Source organism: Cervus elaphus, chromosome 11 (assembly GCF_910594005.1).
Source record: "Cervus elaphus chromosome 11, mCerEla1.1, whole genome shotgun sequence".
Taxonomy (NCBI): domain Eukaryota; kingdom Metazoa; phylum Chordata; class Mammalia; order Artiodactyla; family Cervidae; genus Cervus; species Cervus elaphus.
Window position 1 is genome coordinate 100,432,714 of NC_057825.1, and position 23,741 is coordinate 100,456,454.

Here is a 23,741-nt window from a genome sequence, read left to right on the forward strand (position 1 = left end):
ACAGAGATGGGGCGGGAAGTGGGGGTGGTGGTGGGGAAATTCCCCTTCTTTTGAAAAGCTGGGGGTGACCCTGGGCTCCCATTCCTGACAACAGCATTGGCCCGAATGCTCCCTGGAAGCCCCTAAGGTTGCAACCGGACCCCTCCTTAGACTCACACTCCCATCTGAGCTCCCTCTGCAAACCTTCACTGTATCAAAATCCTGCCTTTATGTATTTATTTGGCTGCGCTGGTCTTCCATCTTTGTTGTGGCATGCAGAATCTTTAGTTGCAGCTTGTGGGCTCTAGTTCCCTGACCAGGGATCGAACCCAGGCCCCCTGCACTGGGAGGGGAGAGTCTTAGCCAATGGACCACCAGGGTAGTCCCAGAATTGTTTCTTCTCTTCCAAGAGTTTTATTACTGCTTTTGAAGGTTTTAAACCATTATTATTTGACTGATTTTTGAGATTCTGGATTACATATTCAATTTTCAATTTTTATCCTTCTTAAAATATCGTTCATGAGTGACAAGTATTTGTTGCGCCAGGCTCTGTGCCCCTTGAGCACTTAGGCCTTTACACAGGCTGGGTTGTTTTCTCCCATCTATGCTGCAGATGTCAGGTCAGTCTTTGATGCAGGAGCTGAGGGGCCTCCGGAAAGGGAGGGACAAGAGGAGAAGACCCCAGCAATGAGGTCGGTGTGCACAAGGCAGGTGGGCCAGCCGGAGGGCGTCGGCTCCCTCCTGCCTGGGATGTACCTGAATCCAGGAGCCCTGGAGATGGAAGCCCCTCCCCACCTGCTCTCCTCCCCAGGTCAATGGGTGGGGAGCCCCAGCTTAGGTACTCACTGCCCACCTGTCACAGGACAGACTCTAAGCCTGGGGTGCCCTCCTGCCCCGCTTTCAGGACCACCTCCACCCCCCATCAGCCCTGCCCCATTCCCGGAGGGCACGGTTTTAAGCCCCAAGCCTGCCCCTTCCTGCACCCTGGTCCCCAGTCCACCCCACGCAGTCCTCACCTCGAGCCAGGTTCCCCGAGATGAAGCGGAAGAAGATGCTGATGATGTCACCCAGGTGCGTTTTGCAGCCATGCTGGCACTCCTGCAGCCTCAGGGCAGGGTGCCGAGCTGGGCCAGGCGTCTCCCTGCGCCCCGTCATCCCTGGACCAGGCCCAGGGACCCCTCGTTCTGGCCAACTGGCCACAGCGCCAGCCCCCCAGCCTCTCTGTCCCCTCTCTGCCTGCCTCTCCCCAACCGGAAGGCACTCAGAGCCTCTGTTCTAGAGCCCTCACTCCCACCTCTTCTGTCTCCCAATCTCAGTGCCAGCCCTGTGGGTCTCGGTCGTCCGTCTGTCTCGGCCTCTCCGCCCTGTCCTGCCCTCCTCTCTGCTCTGTCCTCACCTCCCCCGCTCTCGGCCTTTCGCAGGACCGCCTGCCCCCCAGCCCAGCCCTTCACCTTGCGCCTGACCCTGGCTTCTCAGGACCTGGGTGCTCCCTCTCCCTGGAGACAGAAGGGCTCCTGCAGCTTCCTGGGCTGGGAGGGTGTGAGGGCGGGGTGGGCCCTGTTCCTGAGTTCCGCCACCCCTGGGGGAGGTGCCCCTGCGTGATTTTCAACCCAGGGTGTGATCACACTGCAAAGGGGCCCTATCCAGGTCACGGGGCTTCTCTACAGCCAGGAAGGGAACTTCCCTGCCCCCGCCCGAGTCCCCGCCTGGGAGGCTCAGCGGCCAGGGACCCTGGGCAGAGCTGGGGAAGGGTGGCAACCTGACCTTTGGCTAGCTCTTCCCCTCTGACCTGTGCTCACTGACCCCAGCCCCAAGCCCTGCTGGCACCTCTGCGGAGTAGAGAAAGGGGAGGTGGGAAGGGATCCCTGTGTTGCTGACGACCCCGGGCCTGCACTCCTGGAGCGCCCAGTGAGCACAGGCAGCTTGCTAAGGCCTGTCTGGGCGTCCAAACAACCCCATGCCAGACGTTTGGTAGAGAACCTCACCTCAGCGTTCTCCTCTTTCACCTACAGAATTCAGATTGCGCTGAGGGTGCAGACGTGCTCAGGTTTGTTTTCTTTTAAAGGCAATCCTCACCCCTTCCCCACAGTCAGGGTGGCTCAGTTCTGCCCAGCAAAATATAAGCATAAATCTTCCAGAGAGTTCTGTGAACGTGCTGCTTTCCTGATGTAGACACGGCCACTTCCTCCCTTCCCCCGATTTCTCCTTTCTCTTGTCAGGGACAAAGCCATGATGGCTGCAGCCAGAGCAACTGGGAGGGAAAGCGCGCGCGCCCGCGTGCGCGCGCGCGCACACACACACACACACACACACACACACACACACGGCGCGCGCACACATGCACGCACACACACACACACACACACAGGGCGCGCGCACGCACACACACAGGGTGCGCACACACACAGGGTGCGCACGCACACACACAGGGCACGCGCACACACAGGGTGCGCGCACACACATACACGGCGTGCGCGCACACACATACACGGCGTGCGCGCACACACACAGGGCGTGCACACACACATACACGGCGTGCGCGCACACACACAGGGCGTGCACACACACACACAGGGTGCGCGCACACACACACACGCACACAGGGCGTGCGCACACACACAGGGCACGTGCACACACACGCACACACACAGGGCACGCACGCACACACACGGCGCACACACACACACACACACACACACACACACGGCGCGCGCACACATGCACGCACACACACACACACACACAGGGCGCGCGCACGCACACACACAGGGTGCGCACGCACACACACAGGGCACGCGCACACACAGGGTGCGCGCACACACATACACGGCGTGCGCGCACACACATACACGGCGTGCGCGCACACACACAGGGCGTGCACACACACACACAGGGTGCGCGCACACACACACACGCACACAGGGCGTGCGCACACACACAGGGCACGTGCACACACACGCACACACACAGGGCACGCACGCACACACACGGCGCACACACACACACACACAGGGTGCGCGCACACACAGGGAGCGCACACACATACACGGCGTGCGCGCACACACACAGGGTGCGCGCACACACACGCACACAGGGTGTGCGCACACACACAGGGCACGTGCACACACACGCACACACACAGGGCGCGCACATACACACACACAAGGCGTGCACGCACACAGGGTGCGCGCACACACAGGGTGCCCACACACACACGCACACACACAGGGCGCACGCGCGCGCGCACACACACACACACACACACACACACACACAGCTGCAAGACCCTGACTCTGATATCCTCAAGCTGCTAAACCAGTGCCAGCCACTGCCTAGCCCAGGTTTCTCAGATAGGGGATATTAATACACACTTCTGTCTAAATGAAGCCACTGTTGTTTGGGGTTGCTGCTACATGCAAGGGCAGGCAAGTCAAAATATTCCAAGTGAAAGACAGACTGTCACACCCTGCACTCTCAGCCAGGGAAAGAAAGGGCAGTGTTTGACGGGGCCTCCCGTGGACCACAGGCAAGTGAGCGACTCCAGCAAAGGCTGCGCAGTACGTCCAGGCTCCGGACAAGCAGGCCTCCCCCTGGGCGGATGGCCCAGCACATCCGACGGCACACAGTGTGACTGAGACAGTCGGGATGCTCTGCCGGGGCCAGGGCAGGCCCAGGAGGAGCTACGGTTCTGAGCAAAACCAGGCGCTTTTTTTTTTTTTTTTTTTTGGCAAAAATCTCTTCTTCTTTTGACACTACTTTTGGCTCACTCCCAGGCCCTCAGGGAGATGGAATCTCTGACTGACACCAGGTAGCCCTGAGGCCTCAGCTGTCTGTTAGGAGCTGAGCGTTTGGGACTCCCCTGGTGGTCTAGTGGTTTAAGAAATCCACCTGCCGGAAGGTAGCGCGGGGAGCCTGGCGGCCGCAGGCAAAGTATAAAGAAAAACAATGACACTCCAATGGGCGGCAGTTGCAAATTTTCTTTACGCTGAAATAGGACTCATTTTAATCTTCTGTCTACCTTTTATTCCTCCTCAGAGATGGCAGAAGATATTTTCCTTTAGCGTTTGGGGTAAAATTGCAAGTTTCTAGAACAAGGCTTTTCTTACTATTATAATCTTATTGATTGTTCTGTTTCTAGATGCTGTTGAGAGAAGTAAGAAAATATTCCTCGACTCATACTATTGAAAAGAGCTCAGCCAACAGACCTGCTGCCTATGAACATATACAAATGAAACTCTTCAGGTCTCAAAGAAATCTTTACATTTCTGGATTTTCATTATTTTTCTGGTTAGTGTTGAGACGTCTGGTTACCCTTATTACTCAGCTGGCAAAAGAGCTGTCAAACAAAGGAGTGCTTAAATGTCAAGTAGAAAATATTAACCAGGCTGCCAAAAACTTCATGGAAGAAAATGAAAGACTGAAACGGCTCTTGAAAAACTATGGCAAGGAAGAAGAACACGTTTTGGAAGCAGAAAATAAAAAACTAGAAGACAATGAAAAACTGAAAACTGAGTTAAAGAAGGCTTCAGATGCCCTTTCTAAGGCACAAAATGACGTGATGATAATGAAGATGCAATCAGAGAGACTTTCAAAAGAGTATGACCGGCTCCTGAGAGAACACTCAGGACTTCAGGATCGTGCAGGGCAAGACAAGAAATGTCGGTGAACTTTATGGAAGAAGATTTTGTGAAAACACCATGTCAAGAAGAAAAATGTATTATCATGTTAGCCTCTAGAAAATTTAAAATTCAGTTCAGAAAAACATACTATGACCAGCCATTATTTTTTTTAATGCCACACACACAGACTTATCATAATGGCATTATCCCAGTATTGATGATGTTTCAGATACACTGTAAAGCCTGTATTCCAGCTCTTAAATAAAATATAAGCATGTTAAACACCTTATTTAGATACTGATAGTAACACTGGTGTATGGTGGCTGAAAGAGTGAAACATGAAAACAGTGACCTTAAGTGCTTTTTTTTAAGCCTGATGGTACTAGTTAACTCTTTCAAGACAGCTGTATTGATAATTATATTTTCAGTATTGTGTTTCTGCACCTGTTAAACTATTTTTGCTGACATTTGTGTTAATAACACATAATTAGTAGGCATTCCGCTTTTTTAATGTTCATCTGGGAATGGGGTTTACATCAATTTGCATCACTGCCATAGCACTGAACTGAAATTATTTTACAACAATGTGGAATTCTTGAGATAGAAAGTTTATGTATAATGTATCCAAAAAGCAGTGTTTCCCATTGCTGTAAGAGTTGCTAATTATACAGATATTACCTCATATATACATACACTGGTGCCACAGTTTCTCTGAGGTGTTTCTATATTCTGAAAGCTACATATTAAATACTACTTTCCATTCATATATTCATTTAGTTTCCTTTAGGAGAGGATGATTGTTATATTAATGTGATTTAGGTTGCTCCAGTGTTTAGACTTGAAAGCTATCTTCCTTGTTTCTTAAAGACCTAGATACAAAAGAAAATGGAAAAAAAAAAAAAAAGAATCCACCTGCCAATGCAGGGGACACAGGTTCGATCCCTGGTCTGGGAAGATCCCACACGCTGCAACTATTGGAGCCTGTGTGCCCTAGAGCCCATGCTCCGCAACCAGAAAAGCCTCCTCAATGAGAAGCCTGCAGACTGCAAAGAAGAGTAGCCCCTGCACCGCAACTAGAGGAATCCAGAGCACAGCAACGAAGGCTGAGCACGCCAAAAATAAGCAAGCATACAAATAAGTAAATAAAGCCTTAAAAAAAAATAGAGAGAACCGAATGTCCATCTCTCCCCCAGCTCTGAAGACACATGCGGGTACAGCGCTCCACCATCACAGAGGTGCTGAGTAGGAGCTCAGGGTTGGGGGTCCCGAAGTCTCAGGGAGGTGCACGTTCCACACACGGGGCTCAGACAGGCAGACTCTTCACTACTGGGCCACGAGGGAAGTCCTGGCATCTCACTCTGAAACATGACCTCGGGTATATCTTGGCCTTTCAAATGCATTAAAATTCTGTTAGCCTGTATTTATATATGCTTATGTATTACGGACAAGCTAATTTACCTCTTTGTCCCTATACCTTTCCTTTTTTGTAAGGCGTTATTTTTTTTGTTTGTTTTTTGATGTGGACCATTTTTAAAGTCTTTGTTGAATTTGTTACGATCTTGCTTCTGTTTTTACCTTCTGTAAAAACAAGAAAACCTCCCTGGTTTTCTTGGCCAGGGAGGCATGTGGGATCTTAATCCCTCAACCAGGGGTCGAACCTGCACCCCCTGCCTTGGAAGGCGAATTCTTAACCCCTGGGCTGCCAGGGAAGTGCCCCCCACACACACCTTTCTACTACCACTGTTTAAACCAGGGGTGCTGGTGCTGCAGTGACTGTGTGATCTCACACGGGGCTGACAAAACCCCAGGAGAAATGAGTACCTCCCAGAGACGGAAGCAGTGGCCGAGAATCTGGGTCTCCATTTGGGGGAGGGCGCAGGACTGTGTCCTGTTGTGCGGGGATGGTCACACTGTCACGCAGGAGCATGCGGCTGCAGCTCCAGCATCCCTACCAGAATGGGTGGGGACAGGGGGCGTCCCCCATAGCGGCAGGCAGGATCCCGGCCTTGTCCCATCCAGGCCTCTTCGTCTGGCCCTCTAGGGTTTCTGCAAAGTTCCCAACAGCCTAGAGCAAATGTCTCTCTGCTTACACCAGCCTGGCTGGACCCCAGGTTACTCTGCGGATGGTGTTACTATTCCAGGCATAAGCCTGGTGTTAAAAACACCAGTCTTACAGGCCTCATGGAAGCCAGACTTGAGAAACAGGTCGGTCAGACTGGTGGCTCAGCTGTGTCCCTGGAGAGGCTGCCTCACATCCTAATAGGAAGGACTGTAAGATGCTGGGAGATGAGCAGAGCAGTGCAGAGCCCCAGCCTCTGGGTCACTGAGGATGGCCCCAGTGTTGGGGGGCACACATTTCCGGGCCAAGGACGGGGGCTGCTCCTTAGTGGGGTGGGGCCATGGCCCTGCTCTGTGCTGCCAGGACCCGGGTTCACCCATCTTAGAGATCCCGCGGCTGACCTGCTGCCAACCCCATGCCGAGGCTCTTCACAGCCAGGGCTGGGCCCCCGGGGCACAGCAGCCGCGGGCCTGGCCCCTGTCTTCGTGCACCCCAGCCTCTGAGTCCCACACACTCCTGCCGCGTCGCAGAGGCTCAGGACACCGGTGTGTCCCACTGAGCCAGAGTCCTGCTCCAGCGTGTCTCGGAAATCTGTGTCTCGGGCACCACGGCTGCTGCTGGAAACCATGCCCACCCCAACAGGGCGCAGTGCCCCCCCGCCCGCCCGCCTTCAGGAGGCCCTGGCCCAGGACGCCCAGCCAGGCCAGGCTGGGCACGGGGACCGAGCGGCGCTGAATGGCGCAGCTGGCCTCTGCACCCAGAGCCCAGGAGGCTCCCAGAGGAGCAGAGAGGCACCTGGCCTGGGCACAGCCGAGTGTTCCATGAGCCCTCAGAGGGACCACGCCAACAGAGCGTCCCGGAGGGACACGCAAGGGAGCTGCTCAGACCGCGGCGCCAAGGCCTGGGGGCAATGCCCAGTGGACAGGGGTGTACACTGGGGGTCTCTGCTCCTCTGCTGCCAAGAGTGGCTGCTGTCTCCATAGACCCTGAGCCTCAAGCCCCATTCCCCACAGCTCCTGAGAGAGGGCACCCTGTCCGCAGAGACGGAAGACGCTCCAGGTCAGAGCCCTCACTCAGCCCCTGACCCGCGTGACCCACTGACTCGTGTGACCTTCCTAACATTTGCTCTCTCGGTTTAGTAAAACAGCGCGGCCCTCCACGTCTGCCTCACACAGCCAAGGGCATGCTTTCCATGCCCCTCATGCCCCCTCAAGGTCTGGTAGGGTGTCAGGTCGCCAGGGGAAGGGCAGGGCTGGGCAAAGCCCTTGGTGGTGTCCTAGGCTGTGCACCCCTTCCCCGCCCCCACTGCCTCCTGGCCGAGACCAGTCATTCAGCAAACACTTCCACACAGCTCTAGAAGGAGCTGCAGGGAACAGACCCTGCCGTCTAGGAACCCACCTCAGCTAAAGGTGGGCCCTGTGGGTGTGGTCCCCTCTGGTGACCCTGGACACACCCAGCCTGTCCCCCGGCTTGCTCTTCCGCGTGTCCACCCACAAAGAGGTGTGCAAGAGGCCTCAGTGCAGGACGCCCCAGCACTGTCCTGAAGACCACAGCATGCCAGATGTTCCTCCGGGAAGGTGGAAGCCGGGGCTCAGCAGGAGAGGGTCCTGGGGGTAGGGGGAGGGCTGCTGGGTGGAGAGGAGCAGGGAGGCAGTGAGACAGACACGGGTCACCGAGGGGCTGAGAGATCACAGGAGGAAAAGGAGCCTGTGCTGCTGCCAAGAAGACCTGGAGAATTTGTGTCTTGGATAAATGGATAAAGAAGATGTGGAAAATATATGTGTTCACTGGAAGGACTGACGTTGAAGCTAAAGCTCCAATATTTTGGCCACTTGATGCGAAGAGCTGACTTTAAAAGACCCTGATGCTGGGATAGATTGAGGGCAGGAGGAGAAGGCAGCAACAGCGGATGAGAAGGTTGGATGGTATCACTGACTCAATGAACATGAGTCTGAGCAAACTCCAGGAGACAGTGAAGGACCCCTGTCCTTCCCTAAGCCTGCCGTGCTGCAGTCCCCGGGGTCAAAGAGAGTCGGGCATGACTTAACAACAACAACACAATGGAATATTACTCAGCCATTAAAAAGAATGACATCCTACCATTTGTGGCAACCTGGATGAACCTAGAGACTGTCACATTAAATGAAGTAAGTCAGAAATAGAAAGACAAATGCCATATGATATCACTTATATGTGGACTCTAAAATACAAAGCATATGAACTTATCTGCAAAACAGAACAGACTCACAGACATACAGAACAGACTTGTGGTTGCCATGGGTCAGGGGAGGGATGGGGTGAGAGTTTGGGATTAACAGATGCAAACTGTTACTTATAGGATGGATAAACAGCGGGGTCCTACAGGACAGCACAGGGAACTATGTTCAATATCCTGTGATAAGCCATAATGGGAAAGAATGTGGAAAAGAATATATATGTGTGTGTATAACTCAGTCACTTTGCTGTGCAGCGGAAGTTAACACGACATTATAAATCAACTACATTTCAATCAAATTAAAAAATGTGTGCCTCCAGTGAGGTCAAGTGGGGTCTGTCAGAGCAGATTCAAGTCCGCTAGGTGCAAAGGACTGGCCACACGAGGGCGCCACTGCTCACGTCTGCTCCCTGTTCCTACCCTGATGGAAAACAATTGCTTTTACTCTGCTGCAGAAAAATACAGTCCGTGAAGATGTGAGCTTCCCAGTTAAGCTGTTTGCATGAACTTTTAGTGACTTCATGTTTCTGCTCCATCGCGAGAAGTGGAGAACCCCCATGGACCTCACATGTGTGTTCACAGGCTTCAGAGCCTCCACGGAGGCTGTTGTGGAGAAGAAAATGGTCAGAGGAGGGTGGCAAAGCAGGGGCTCCGGGAAGCAGATGAAGGGGCTGGAGTCGTGCTGGGAGTGGGCTGGGGAGTAGGGGTGCAGATCAAGGACAGGGGCCTGGCCTGCACCCATGGCTGACCCCCCACAGCATCAAGCCTGGGATGCTGGGGTCATGAATGTCCCCATTTTCCAGTCAAGGAGACTGAGTCTGGAAATCACAGAGAGCGTCTGAGACAATGAATGGGACACAGTACTCGGGGTCCAAGTCCGCACCTTTTCCTGAAAGTCCGAGGCAGACTCTCAAGCACGCCTTGTGTGTGTGGTCACTGGAAGTGTGCGCGACATGCGTGCCTGTGTGTGCCCACAAGTTCCCAGTGGGCGCATATAGGTGTGAGTCTGTGGTATGTGCACATGTGTGTGAGAGTACGGGGCTGCTCAAAGTCCCTTCTGCACCACTTACTGCATCACAGACGTCAGGTGTCACCAGCAAGAGCCAGGCAGCCGTTTCTGCCGCTAATGCCCAGAACGCAGCCTGCAGTACACGGCCAGCCCTCGGGCTGCGCTGGGCAGGACCGAGGAGGCTGAAGGCCCGGCCACCTCCTCACCAGGCCCCTGCACACGTTAGCGCCCTGTCGCGGGGTATCAGCCCCTCTTTTCACAGAGGACTCAGGAAGAGTGCGATGCTAAAGGTCACCCAGCCAGCAAGGAACCCCTTGCTGAAACCCCTCCCCATCCTCCTGGCTGGGAGAACCCCAGCGAGGCCCCCACACTCCCCACCTCCCTGGGCCCCGCCTCGAGCTCTGTGCCCCGTGGGGCAAGGACTCTGATGCACCGGGACAGGTGTGAATGAGTGGAAGCCCCTCCCTGCAGAGGTCCAGGCTGGGGTCCGCAGGGAGGTCTCTGAGCTGAGGACAGACACCCACCCCACCCCCCAGGGAGCCCAGCCCCTACCTGAGCCCTGCGGGGCCGCGCTGGACAGGACCCACTTGACCAGGCAGCAGCGCATCAGGGCCTGCCGGGTGAGCCTCGGCCGCTGCCACTTCACGCCCTCCTTCTTGCTCAGTGGAGTGCGCCTCGGCTCCCCCAGGAGGCTGCCGTCGGACACCTTCATCACCTCCTGCAGCAGGAACAGCAGAGTGACCGTGAGCCCTGGTTCACCAAGGGCACCCCCAGATCGGCCCCAGGATGCCTCGAGGCCATCTTTCACTCCACACAGGGCCTTACCCTCCAGGGGCGCAGGAGAGGAGCCCCTGCCCCACTGGACGATTCCCAGGGCGCCACTGCCCCCGGCGCTGGTCACCTCCTGCCCCATCTCTCAACCCTCCCCCCTCTCTCCACGAACCCTCTGTCCCTTCCTGGCAAGGCCACCTTGCACGCGCAGTGTTGGCTGGTGATCCAGGCTGGAGGAGGGGCTGAGAAGGATGTTCAAGGCCACCGTGGGGCTGGCAGCCTCTGCTCCCACGCACGCTTCCTGCCAGCCTTGCTAGGCTGCTCTGTGAACACACACTCCCTCCACACACAAGCCCTGCTCATGCTTTAAGATCCAGCTAACAGGGACTCCCCTAATGGTCCAGTGGTCAAGAATCTGCCTTACAACGCAGGGGACATGGGTTCAGTCCCTGGTGGGGGAACTAAGATCCCCCGCGCTTCGGGGCAACTAAGCCCTCAAGCAGCTACTACGGAAGCCGGTCCATGCCCTGGAGCCTGTGCTCTGCAACAAGAGGCCACCACAGTGAGACGCCCACGCACCACAGTCAGCGAGTATTGTCCACGTGCCACAACTAGAGAAAGCCCGCACCCAGCAGTGAAGAGCTTGTGCAGCCCCAAATGATAATAAATAAATTGGTAAAAATGTGAACATGTTAGTCACTCATTCCTGTACTCTTTTCGACCCCATGGACTGCAGTCCGCCAGGCTCCTCTCTCCATGAGATTCTCCAGGCAAGCATACTGGAGTGGGGAGCCATTCCCTGATCCAGGGGATCTTCCCCACACGGAGATGGAACCCCGGTCTCCTGCATCACAGACAGATTCTTTACAGCCTGACCCACTAGGAAAGCCCAAGCTAAAAATAAGTAAAACTTTAAAAATAAGATCCAACTAGAAAGCCATCTCCTGCATGAAGCACCCTGGCCTCTAAAGCTGTGGGCGCTGGGACTACCCTTGCATCCATGGCATGAACTGTGTAGTGGTGACTTGCTGGAGGAACTCCCAGCTGAGGGCAGGGTCTGTGGGTTTCTCCACTGGGCACCTGCTCTGGCACATGATGGAGACCCTGGAAGGAGGGAGGTGAGGGTCCAGACAGGCTCATCAACCTCGCCCCGACCCCAACACAAGTCTGGATGTCAGTCAGAGATCCCAGCCCAAATCCCTCACTGACTAAGCCCAGAGAGAGGGGTAGATCCACGCAGGCCACACAGCAGTCGGGCCTCCTTGCTTCACCCCAGAGCCTCAATATTTTTTGCGTTCATGCTCAGTTGCTCCCTTATATCCGACTCTTTGCGACACAAAGGACTGTAGCCCGCCAGTCTCCTCTGTTCATGGGACTCTCCAGGCAAGAATACTGGAGTGGGTTGCCATTTCCTTCCCCAGGGGATCTTCCAGACCCAGTGATCCAACCCATGTCTCCTGTGACTCCTGGCATCGCAGGCAGACATTTATACGGTCCTGAAAAGTATATGAGTGTCTGAAATACATCACAAACAGATGTACATTCGAGCAAGTTCTGCAGATGCAGAGACTCTAGCACAGCCCCTGCGACAGTCGGGTTCGCGGGTAAAGGACCAGAAGAAACCACTCTGGTGGACGGTAAGTGGAGAGGAGTCAGTGGTGGGGGACCCGGGCCGTTTGCAGCCTCCCCGGGACAGACCAAGCCAGGCTTGGAAGACAGATGAGGGCAAAGAGCAGGCTGATGGACAGCCAGACCTCAGTCACGGTCACCCACGGGCCAGGACAACCGGCTCTGCTGCTGCTGGCGCTGCTATCCCAGGGGCACTGGGCCCGGGGCCCACACTGGTGTCGCCGGCACTGCCGTCCCAGGGGCACTGGGCCCGGGGCCCACACTGGTGTTGCCACTCTGTGGGAGTCTTGGTTGAGTCACTGGCTCCAGGTTCAAGGTCAAGAGCAGAGGAGTCAGACTGTCCCAGCCTGCGTCATACGTCTCGTCTCTGGCTACAAGGAAAGCTGCAAAAGCAAGCTTCTGGCCTTTTAGGTTCTTGCCTGTCCTCTGTGGTGGCTTTCCGAAATGTGAGGAATAAGAAAAATCCTACAGACTGTGCAGTCTGAGCAAATGCTCAGCTGAGGAGAGACCCGTGTGCCGCCTCCCGCAGGCTCTCGTTGGGTGGGGGAGCCCTCCAGGACCTGAGCTGGCTCATGGCCCCATGGGGCAGTCCGCATTTGGGGCTGGGTGGTGGGCCTCCTGGTCAGCTTTCGATGAAGCAGCTGTCTACACTGGGCAACACCCAACCGCTTATCCTGACTTTCAGGATCTTTCTAGCCTGATCCCAGCTATCCCATCCCCCCCCCCCCCCCCCCCGTGGTTGTCGCCCCCTCAGGCCCTACCCCCAGCACACATGCTCAGCGGCCCCTCCACGCTCTTCAGCTTCTCCCAAGCTTAGCCTGGCCTGGGGCCAGGGGTGGTCAGTGGTGCGCAGAGCTATAGCCAGACTGGGCTCACTATCCCAGCAGGGCAGAAAGGGGGTTGGTGGGGTGGCCGGGGGCCCCAGATGCCAGGGATGCTGAGGGAGGTGCCCCCCGCGCTCCCCCCCCCCCCACACACACGTGCACAGACAGAGACCTTCTCCATTATTAATGATCTTATTCGGGAGAGAAAAGGCCTCAATGAACCAGGTCTTTATTTCAGCCCAGGAGGTGGGTGGGGGACGACGGCAGCTGGCCCTTCATGATTTCATGAACTCTTTGCTGAACGCTCTGTGTGTGGTTGAGTGGAGAAGGTCAGAGGGGAGACCCGGGAGGGGCTCAGAGCCCAGGCAGGAGCTGTCTGTCGGGGCCCCTGCCTCAGGACAGCTCTGGGTGGCTGGCAGGAGTGGCCTTCACGGAGCCTGGAGCCCGGTGCTAGTCCTGGGGACTCTGTCTTGCAGTCAGGCCTGGGCTGATGAGGGGAGACCCAGCAGGTGACCCGGGGTTCCTTCCTACCGGGAGGGGGTCAGGGCTGGGTGGGCCCACAGGACGGGCTGAGAACCCCGCTCCTGCACTTCTGGGCCTTAAGGGCGCCTCATTGCCATGGTAACTACAGGAGGTTGGCAGCACCTGCCCGCTCTAAAGATGAGCAAACCAAGTCCCCAGCTGGCTGCCCAGGTGGCTCAGCGGGCAGGGCCTGTCTGCAACGCAGGAGGCACAGGTTGGCTCTCTGGGTCGGGAACAGCCCCTAGAGGAGGGAATGACACCCACTTCAGTACTCTTACCCAGAGAATCCCATGGACAGAGGAGCCTGGTGGGTTACAGACCACAGGGTTGTAAGACAGGACTGAGTGACTGAGCACAGAATCACAAACTAAGTCTCAGATGCCTGGGGGCACACCAGGGCCACAGCGTACTCACGGCCTCCTGGTTCCAACGTTCAGGGGGTCTCAGCTAAGGGCGGTGCTGCGCGGCTTTCTGAGGCCTTGGAAGTGGGGGAGGGACTCCTAAGCCCTCCTCCCCCTGAACACTCTCCCTCCCCCCTGCACACTCCTCTCCCTCCCCCTGCACACTCCCCCCTTCCCCACCTGCACACTCCCCCCTCCCCCTGCACACTCTCCCTCCCCCCTGCACACTCCTCCCTCCCCTGCACACTCCCCCCTCCCCTTGCACGTTCCCTCTGCCCCTGCACACTCCTCTCCCTCCCCCTGCACATTCCCCCTCCCCCCTGCACACCTCTCTCCCTCCCCCTGCACATTCCCCCCTCCCCCACCTACAAACTCCCCCCTCCCCCTGCACACTCCCCCTCCCCCTGCACGTTCCCCCTCCCCCTGCACACTCCTCTCCCTCTCCCTGCACACTCCCCCTCCCCCACCTAAACACTCCCCCCTCCTCCTGCACACTCTCCCTCCCCCCTGCACACTCCTCTCCCTCCCCTGCACACTCCCCCCTCCCCCACCTGCACATTCCTCCTCCCCTTGCATGTTCCCCCTCCCCCTGCACACTCCTCTCCCTCCCCCTGTACATTCCCCCTCCCCCTTGCACACTCCTCTCCCTCCCCCTGCACACTCCCCCCTCCCCCACCTACAAACTCCCCCCTCCCCCTGCACACTCCCCCTCCCCTGCACGTTCCCCCTCCCCCTCCCCCGCACACTCCTCTCCCTCCCCCTGCACACTCCCCCCTCCCCCACCTGCACATTCCTCCTCCCCTTGCATGTTCCCCCTCCCCCTGCACACTCCTCTCCCTCCCCCTGTACATTCCCCCTCCCCCTGCACACTCCTCTCCCTCCCCCTGCACACTCCCCCCTCCCTCACCTGCACACTCCTCCTCCCCCTGCACACTCCCCCTCCCCCTGCATGTTCCCCCTCCCCCTGCACACTCCCCCTCCCCCTGGACAGTTCTCTGCCCCTCTACCTGCAATTCCTCCCCCCTCACCTGCACGCTCCTCCTGGACATTCAAGACAGACTGCTTCTCCCTGTCAGGCCTCACTCAGATCAGGTGCTGGGTCATCACCCACATCTGCACCTGCTGTGATCCCCAGCATACCTGGCTGTTGAACTGACCCTGTTTATTTGTTTGCCTGGGTGCGTTTCTGGCTCTTTCTCCTGGAGTGTTGGCTCCTAGAGCCGGCCCTGGCCTGCTGTGTGCCTGACACTCAAAAGACCCTCACTTCCAGAGCCCAGCAGGAAAAGAACAAAGCCTCTAGCCAGCAGATGGGCAGCAGACCAGCACAGACACGTCAGCAAGGAAGACAGACAGGTGACAAAGAAGCCCATGAAAAGATGCTCCACATCATGAGCCGCCGGGCAGAAGCAAACAAAACCATACGGAGACATCACTCATGCTATCAGAACGGCCAACATCTCAAAAGGTCACATACGATATAATTCTATTTATGTAACATTTCAAAATGGAACTGGTTAGTGGGACAGGGGTTAAGGATGGGGGAAAAGGTGGAAGAGGGGAGGTGGGTGTGGCTATAAAAGGTCAACATGAGTCCTTAAGGTGATGGAACTGTTACAAGTCTTGACTGCAGTGATGGGAACGTGAGCTGACACATACAATCCTGTGTGCTTGTGTGTTTAAGAGCGCAGGACTAAACACTCACGAGTGCATGTAAAACTGGGTAAAGGGTACTTGGGATCTGTCTCATTTCTTTTTTGAATATTTATTTATTTGTTTGGCTATGGCGGGTCTTGGTTTCAGGACACAGGATCTTTTTTATTTGTCGCAGCATGGGGGCTCTAGTTCCCTGAGCAGAGATCAATCCCAGGCCCCCTACATTGGGAGCTCAGAGTCTTAGCCACTGGACCACCAGGAAAGTCCCTCTGTTTTATTTCTTACAACTGCAAGTGAGTCTGCAATGGCGTCAATGAAGTTTCCATTTAAAAAATACTTTCATACATAAAAAAAAGAATATTCAAAAAATACAAACACACACAAAACCCTCAATAAATATCCTACAATGCCTGAGTGAAAGCCCCCTGATGCTCTCGCCATAATTCACTGAGGCTTTCTCCCCTTCTGCTCTTATCTGATGCATTTTAACAAGGATGGAGCCATCCTTTCCCCCTCCAGGGGAGGGGACAGCCAGAGCTGGGTGGCAGAGACCAGTGAAGCCAGAAGATCTGGGTCGTGAGGTCACACAGCGTCCCCAGCAGTGAGCATTCTGAGCCAGGTCCCAGAAATGGCCCTAGGCTGGCCTGAGACTTGCAGCCTCCTCCAAGGCTGACAAGGTGCCTTCAAGGCAAGCGCTGCAGGTACGCTGAGACATTTCCGGCCTCTCAGCCCACACTTGCAGCTCCTGCCCTCCAGGGGAGTCCAGGGGCAGGTATCAGCTTCCCTTCTTCCAAGTCCCAGGTCTATGAGGAGCTGGGGGGGCAGGGGGTGTACAGAAAGGACACCATGCTGGTGAGGCATCTACTTTCCAGCAGGCAGTGTTGGGTGCTTGGAGAGGTGTCGTGTTTAACGCTCACATCCATCTTTCAGGGTTCCTTAGGCCCTCCTGCAAATCACCCAGCTGAAGCACAAATCCTGGAATAGGTCTTTCTCATACCCTCTCACCAAGATCACCATGTTCCCATCTGGTGTGTTCTCTTTTGCCCAAGGCCAACGAGGAGTCAGCCCCACTAGTTCACAATCAGGTGTGCACTGCTGGGCTTTGGCTGGAGGTCATTGGCTCCAGGGCGTTTCCCAGGTGGCTCAGTGGCAAAGAATCTGCCTGCAATGCAGGAGACATGGGTTCAATCCCTGGGTGGGGAAGATGCCCTGGAGGAGGGCATGGTAACCCACTCTAGTATTCTCGCCTAGAGAATCCCCTGGACAGAGGAGGCTGGCGGGCTAAGAACCCATAACGTCGCAAAGAGTCAGACATGACTGAGGGACTTAGCATGCACACACGCATTGGCTCCAGGAAAGGAACGCCTGGGAGAATCTCCTGTCTGGGAGAGGGGATGACCTAGACCAATGGTCCTCAATGTTTTTGGCACCAGGGACAGGTTTCATGGAAGACAATTCTTCCATGGAATGGAGGGGGAATGGTTTGGGGATGACACAAGAGCATTACATTTACTGTGCACTTTCTTTCTATTATTATTATGTCAGTTCCACCTCAGATCATCAGGTATTACAGCCCAGAAGTTGGGGACCCTCACTTAGACTCTGGGTGCCCGAAGCATCCCTCTAGCTTCAGCTCAGAGCCTCAGCAGGCAACAGAGTGGGAGGGAGGAGGGTTGGGGGGGGGGGCGCTAGAATTTAATGCTCTTGTTTTGTTTTTGTGGCGTTGTTATGGTTACCCCAGCACCTGCTACCAGCTCTCCTTTTACAAGAACAATCTATTGATTCCCTTTTAACTGAATTTATGGAAATTTAAAATATGAGTTAAAGAAAAATAAGAAACTACAGCACAAGTTGCAGCAGATAAGACAAAATCGGTGAAGGAATACAAACAGCTAGAAAACTTGCAGTCTGAGGGCTCCGTTGCTCAGCTCAGCTCAGAGAAGTGAGTCCTCTGGGACTGGGTGTCCCACACATCAGCCACGCGCTGACCTGAATGCTTGAAACGACACTAGTCCAAATGGAGACATGCCGTTAGTGCAAATACACACTGGATTTCAAATTTTTCTTAGTAGGATAATAGCTTATTAACAATTTTTATATTGAGCACACATTGAAATAATATTTACATTGGATTAAATAAAATATATTATTTTAAAAATTTCTTTTTGAATTTACTTTTTTTAATGTGTCTGCCTGACCATTTAAAGTGACGCTTGTGCCTTGCAATACACTTCTTTAAAAAAAATTATTTATTTTTGGCCATGTTGGGTCTTAGCTGCGTCATGTGAGGTCGCCACTGCAGCCTGTGGCTTCCGTCTAGTTGAGGTGCACAGGCTTGGCTGCCCCTGGCTTTTAGGGTCTGAGCTCCCCGACCAGGAGTTGGACCTGAATCCCCTGCACTGGAAGGTGCATCCTTAACCACTGGACCACGAGGGAAGGATCATGAAATTCATTTCTACTGGCCGGCACCGTTCTAGACCTTCCTGCTGTGGGGCTGTGGGCAGCTTGCACACCAGGGCACACCCTACCCCCAGCTCCTCTCTCCTGCCCGAGTCCAGGCTAGGGTCCATCAGAGTTGTTTCAGAAAGGTGGTCTGGTGGAGTGTGGAGGGGAACTGGGGCACAAGGAGGCTGAAGACCAGCTTGGGGTCTGCCCAGGTTGAGGGGAATATGGTGGAGCGCGGAGCCAGGTGCAGGTGGTGGGACAGGTGGGGGCGTAATAGTGTGCTGGGTATTCAGGTTCTGCCGTACATGTGGGCAGCAATGGAAGGGTCAAGCTGACTCCTCAGTAACTTTGCCATCAACACCATGGAGATGGCACAGGAAGAATACCCCCCATGCCTTCCAGCTTCCCCCAAACGCGGTCCAGACCCTCCATGAGAACACTCCATTCTCAGTCATCATCTGAGAGTTTTCACCACACCACACAAAGAGGCCGATCATTTAAAACAACACACTGGGACCTCAACTGGGACATTCTACCTTGCGGCTCCCCACACCCCCACCACAGGCCCCCAGAGAGGCTAGCAGCCCACGGGGCAGCTGCCCCCGTGCACAGCCTTTGGGGTGAAAACATCCAGGCTCCTTTCCCCAGAGGTAAAGTGATTGAGTTCATGCATGTGCAAAACGCACGGCTAGCTTCTCCCAAATGTTTACATGCCTTTGTGCATGAGAAACAGCATGAACGGCTTCTTAAGGACCCACTGGCGTCTGATTCAGAAGCCACACCTAGCTGGGGAGGGAAGACTTTTGGGGTTCCGGGGAGGGAAGATTTCAAGCAGAATGGTATTTCAGTCAAGTATGGTGGGAAGAGATCTGTGGTCAACCAGACAGGAACTTGAAACCTGGGCCCTTTCCTCCTGGCTGGGAGACCTTGGATGAAGTTCTTGACCACTCTGAGACTCATTTTGTGTGTGTGTTTAGTCACTTCACTCAGGTCCGACTCTTTGTGACTCTATGGACTGTAGCCCACCAGGCTCCTATGTCCATGGGATTTTCCCATGCAATGATACTTGTGTGGGTTGCCATTCCCTCCTCCAGGAGATCTTCCCAATCCAGCGATCAAACCCATGTTGTCTGTGTCTCCTGCATTGCAGGCAGATTATTTCCACTGAGCCACAGGGGCAAGACCCAAGCCTCAGTTTGCTTATCTATAAAATAGGGATAATTCACAGGACTATGGGCGAGGTTAAATGAGGTGATACACCCCGCCCCCAGCAGGACTGATCTGCACTATTCCTCACTCTCCTAGTGCTGAGTGAGGGTCTGGCATGCAAGGGGGAGGGCCGAGCCCACGGCCCAGTGACGTCAGCAGGGGCACCCAACTCGGTCTGCTCAGCTGGCTGCACGTCAGAATCACTTGGGAAGTCTCCCCACCTCTGCCTTCCCCGAGGGCTGCATTACTGATTCAGTGGGACCTGCACCACTCTATTTTTATAAAGCTCGACAGTCAATCTGAAAGTGCAGCCAAGGTTTAGAGTGCTTATCCCACCATATAGGAAATTCTGGGCCTTATCTGTGGGAGGAAGGGGTTTCGCATTCACACTCTCCCTTGCTCCCAGCGGGGCTGGGGAGGGGGCTGTCTTGAGCCCAGAGCCTGGGCCGGCAGGGACGCGCAGGCTCCAGGTGTGGGGCTGCCTGGCGCCCTGACCTCGTCCATGGGGACTGCTGCAGGCAGGCTCGTGAGCGCCCACTCGTCTTCACTCGCTCTATTTCCATCACTCGGGACAGATGGCAGGAAGTGGCAGTGGGCGTCGAGTCATGCAGGCCCTGAGGATTTGCGATGGGAAGGCTTCGCAGGGGGAGGGGGGAGAGCTCAGCTCTCCTCCCACCCCTGGGCATCAATAGATGCCAGCCAGGCAGCCTGCCTCCTGGATGGGAGGGGAGGTGAGACTGTCGTGAGCCCCTGCAGAACTCACACGTGCACACAGGCTCACACATGAGTGCATACACACTCACACACACACATGCCTGGGTGCTGCTCCACCCAGAACAGTGGAGCCGAGGAGGGGACCACTGGGTGGTCACTGCCCTGCCTCTAATGCTGCCACCTCCACTAGCACATCATCTCCTCACCTGCCCTTTGCTGCCCAGGCAATGAGGGCTTCTCACCAACCCAGGGGTGGACTTGAGTTGCTCACGGATCGCACTGTCCCATTGGGGTGCCCTTCACAGGCTCGACTCAGTAACCCAAAAATGACAACACTGATGCTCGCACCATTTACAGAGCTCTCGCTATGCACAGGGTGGGGGTGGGGGTGGGGGGCTGTGCCAAGCGGGTTGGTGGAGGATCTTATTTACCAAGGAGGAAAACGAGGAGACCGTGGGACAGAGAGGCTAAATAACTTGCCTGAGGACACACAGCTACAGCGTGAGGGGCCTGGAACTGAGCCCAGAGGCACAGCCGTGTTACTTCCGCAGCGATGTTCGCTCTTGGCTGGCCCGTCGATTCCAAATGCTGGGGGGTGGGCTCTGTGACAGGCCAGGGGGCATACAGGTGTGTAGGGACAGGGTGATCTGCACTACGGCCCCCCAGCCCCCACGGCTCAGCACACGGCCCAACCTCAGGTGAGGGCCCGGCAGAGGCGATGAGCATGTCTGCCACCCAGGGAGGGGATGGACACCGCCCACGCTCACAGGCTGGGGCTAGTACTGGGCACTCTGGAGTCACTGCCCAGAGGGCCCATCTTGAGACAAGATCTTTTTTTTATAGCCGCACCCCGTGGCATGTGGAATCTTAGTTCCCTTACCAATGATAGAACCCATGTGTACTAAGTGGCTTCAGCCATGTCTGACTCTTTGTGGTGCTGTGGTCTGTAGCCCACCAAGCTCCTCTGTCCATGGGATTCTCCAGGCAACAATACTGGAGTGGGTTGTCATGCCCTCCTCCAGGGGCTCTTCCAGACCCAGGGATCTAACCCACGTCTCTTGCATCTCCTGATCAGGGATCGAACCTGAGCCCCCTGCAGTGGAAGTTCAGAGTCTTAACCACTGGACCACCAGTGAAGTTCCGAGAGAGGATCTTCACACAGGGCCAGGCTGGACTGAGCACGTGGCAGAGCAGCAGTGGCAGGCCTCAGGTTGATCCCTTGCCTGCCTCGAAAGGCGTGTGCTGGGGGGCCAGGGAAGGCAGGGCAGCCGAAGAGGTAGAGGTGAGGCCGGCAAAGACCAGCAGGTGCTCTGCCTGGCTGAGCACGGCGTGGGTGTGGGCTGCCTGGCGGAGGGGAGCTCTGGGCAGAGACCTCAGGCTCAGAGTTGGGCCAGCTGGGGCGCTGGTACAGGCCCTTTCAGCCATCCGTCTCAGGTCAGCTCAGCTAACCCCACACCCAACCCTCGCTCCGGGCCTGCAAGTCTCCTTGGCTTTCTCCCATCACGTGGATGCTCTGCGATGCTCCGGGATGTGGGCTGATCACAGCTGACAGATGCACCTGCCTGTTCCAGGGAAACATCAGTCAGCTGGAGATGGGGGCGGGGCCGCACAGTGACTCACTCCACACTGCACCCTCCTTTGCACTCTGTCTCCTTCCGGCCGGGGCTGCAGGGCCAGCAAAGGAAGGCGCGCCAAGTTCTTTCCCTTCTTTTCTCTTCGCCTTGGAAACCAGGGTTTCCCCTCTTCCTCACAGAGGCCACATTCAGGGCTGTGCAGATGCTCCTGGGCGGGGGATGGGGTGGGAGAGCAGATGGCCCCCCAGCCCCTGCTGGTGAAGCAGCTCCCATGCTTGCAGCAGATTTGGATAAGAAAAGGGCTCCTGGTGTCAAAACATTGGGGTCCTATCCTTTGGAGCCCCCAGAAAAGGGGGTGTGGCTGGCTCAAGGTCACACAAATAATCCAGGAGACCTGGTTGGGGTGGGGTCTGACCCGTGTGTACTCACTGAAGTATTCAGAGGGCGCAAAAGGCCACAACTCCATGGGGCGAGCCCCCAACTGGGGTGGGGCATCTCCTCAGTTGCCTGGTTACAGGCACATCCTCTCTCCCTGTAGCCTTCTCCCATGACATCCCCATCCATCCCCCCAAGCCATAGGGAACTGAGCTTTGGAGTAAGACAGAGCAGGGTTCAAATTCCCGCTGTAACACTTTGTAGCTTGCAATCTAGGGTGGGCCTTAGTTTCCTCATCTGTAAAGTGGGTATAATACCAAGCACTACCTGGGGGGCCACGTGGGGGTCCAGAGAGATAATCCAGGTACAGAGCCTGTTGGAAAGACCCTGGAGGGAGGAATGGCCACTTCAGGGCTTCTGCCCTTCAGCCCTGGCCTTGTCCCAGCGAACAGTCAGAACCACTTCACTCCCCATTTCAATTCAGGGTTGTGATTCCTATACTTGGAAATAAGGGAAAAAATTAGGGACCACCTCCCACAAACTCCCTGCAAGAAGGCAGGAACCTGAGCAGGTGGAGGGTCCCAGTGGACATGCCAGGCCATGAAGACATCTCTCCCTGAAGATCCAGGAGCAGAGCAAGGGTTCTGCTTGCTCCTTTTCCCTAAGATCTCAGGGAGTTCAAGTCCTGGTCCTATGCGTGAGCTGCATGCCCACCCCGGTCAACCCCAACCCTGAGCATCGTGTCTGTAGAAGGGGAAGTGGCAGGGCCCACCCTCCCAGGACTTTGTGAGGATCCACAAATGACTGTGACAGGCGATGAGGATGGGTGAGTCAGGCCACCTCCCAGCCTGAGCTCCGAACTGTAGCCCCTATTGCCACTAGCGGTGGTGGCGGTTTGGTCGCTAAGTCATGTTTGGTTCTTGTGACCCCACAAACAGTATGCAGCCCCTCAGACTCCTCATCCATGGGATTCTCCAGGCAAGAATACTGGAGCAGGTTGTCATTTTCCTTCTCCAGGGAACCTTCCTGACCCAAGGATCAAACACGTGTCTCCTGCATCACAAGCAGATTCTCTACCACTGAGAGGAAGCTGATTTTTCATAATCTCCCTGCTGACCTTGGTGACAGTGGTGATCACTGTCCCTGCCTGGCCCACAACTGAAGGTATGGGGCCTGCTCCAGTCTCCAGCCAGGCCAGTTGTAGGAAGGGCACTGGCAGGCACCGTGGACCCACTGGGGCCTGGCTGTGAGAGAGGGCAGGGGCCAGTGTGGGGTCACGGTAACCAAGGGAAGGGCCAGATGCACTTGGAGGATGGGAACCACTCACCACACTCATCTGGCAGGGACAGGGCGTGACCTCCTGGCAGGCAGGGGCCAGTGGGGGAAAGGCGAGAGAAAGGGGATTGTCAGGTGGCTGGCGGACACAGCAGGCTGAATGCACACCTGCACGCAGCTTGACTCAGTCGAAAGCCCCACCTCTGCAGGTTTGGCAACCCGGCCAACTGTGGGCACAGCCACGGGTGTGGCTGAGCATCGCAGGCTGACTGATGCCCGAGGATGCACGTGACCTGCGATGGCTGTGGCGCGTGTGCACTGTGAGCCCACGGCGTGTGCGCCTGTGACAAGGCTCTGAGTCTCTCTGCCCCTGCCCTGTCTGCCTGGAGGTGGCGGGGGAGACTCAGGGCGACAGGGGGAGAAAAACACCTTTTCAACACGCCCTGCCCGCATGCTCGAAGGGTCTCA

At 55.9% G+C, this 23,741-nt stretch overlaps 1 protein-coding gene and 1 pseudogene across 3 annotated transcripts in view; one reads left to right on the top strand and one right to left on the bottom strand.

Moving 5' to 3' along the window:
* Positions 1-23,741, bottom strand: part of KCNIP3 (potassium voltage-gated channel interacting protein 3) — a 92,324-nt gene that overhangs the window by 67,147 nt on the left and 1,436 nt on the right. For both annotated transcript variants that reach the window (XM_043918731.1, XM_043918730.1), the window contains exon 2: positions 10,434-10,599. In XM_043918731.1, coding sequence (XP_043774666.1) covers positions 10,434-10,599 — 166 coding nt within the window. The remainder of the gene's footprint in view (positions 1-10,433; positions 10,600-23,741) is intronic.
* LOC122704035 lies at positions 3,924-5,362 on the top strand (annotated as a pseudogene). The gene has a single exon (XR_006343690.1). The product of XR_006343690.1 is annotated as a B-cell receptor-associated protein 29-like (transcript).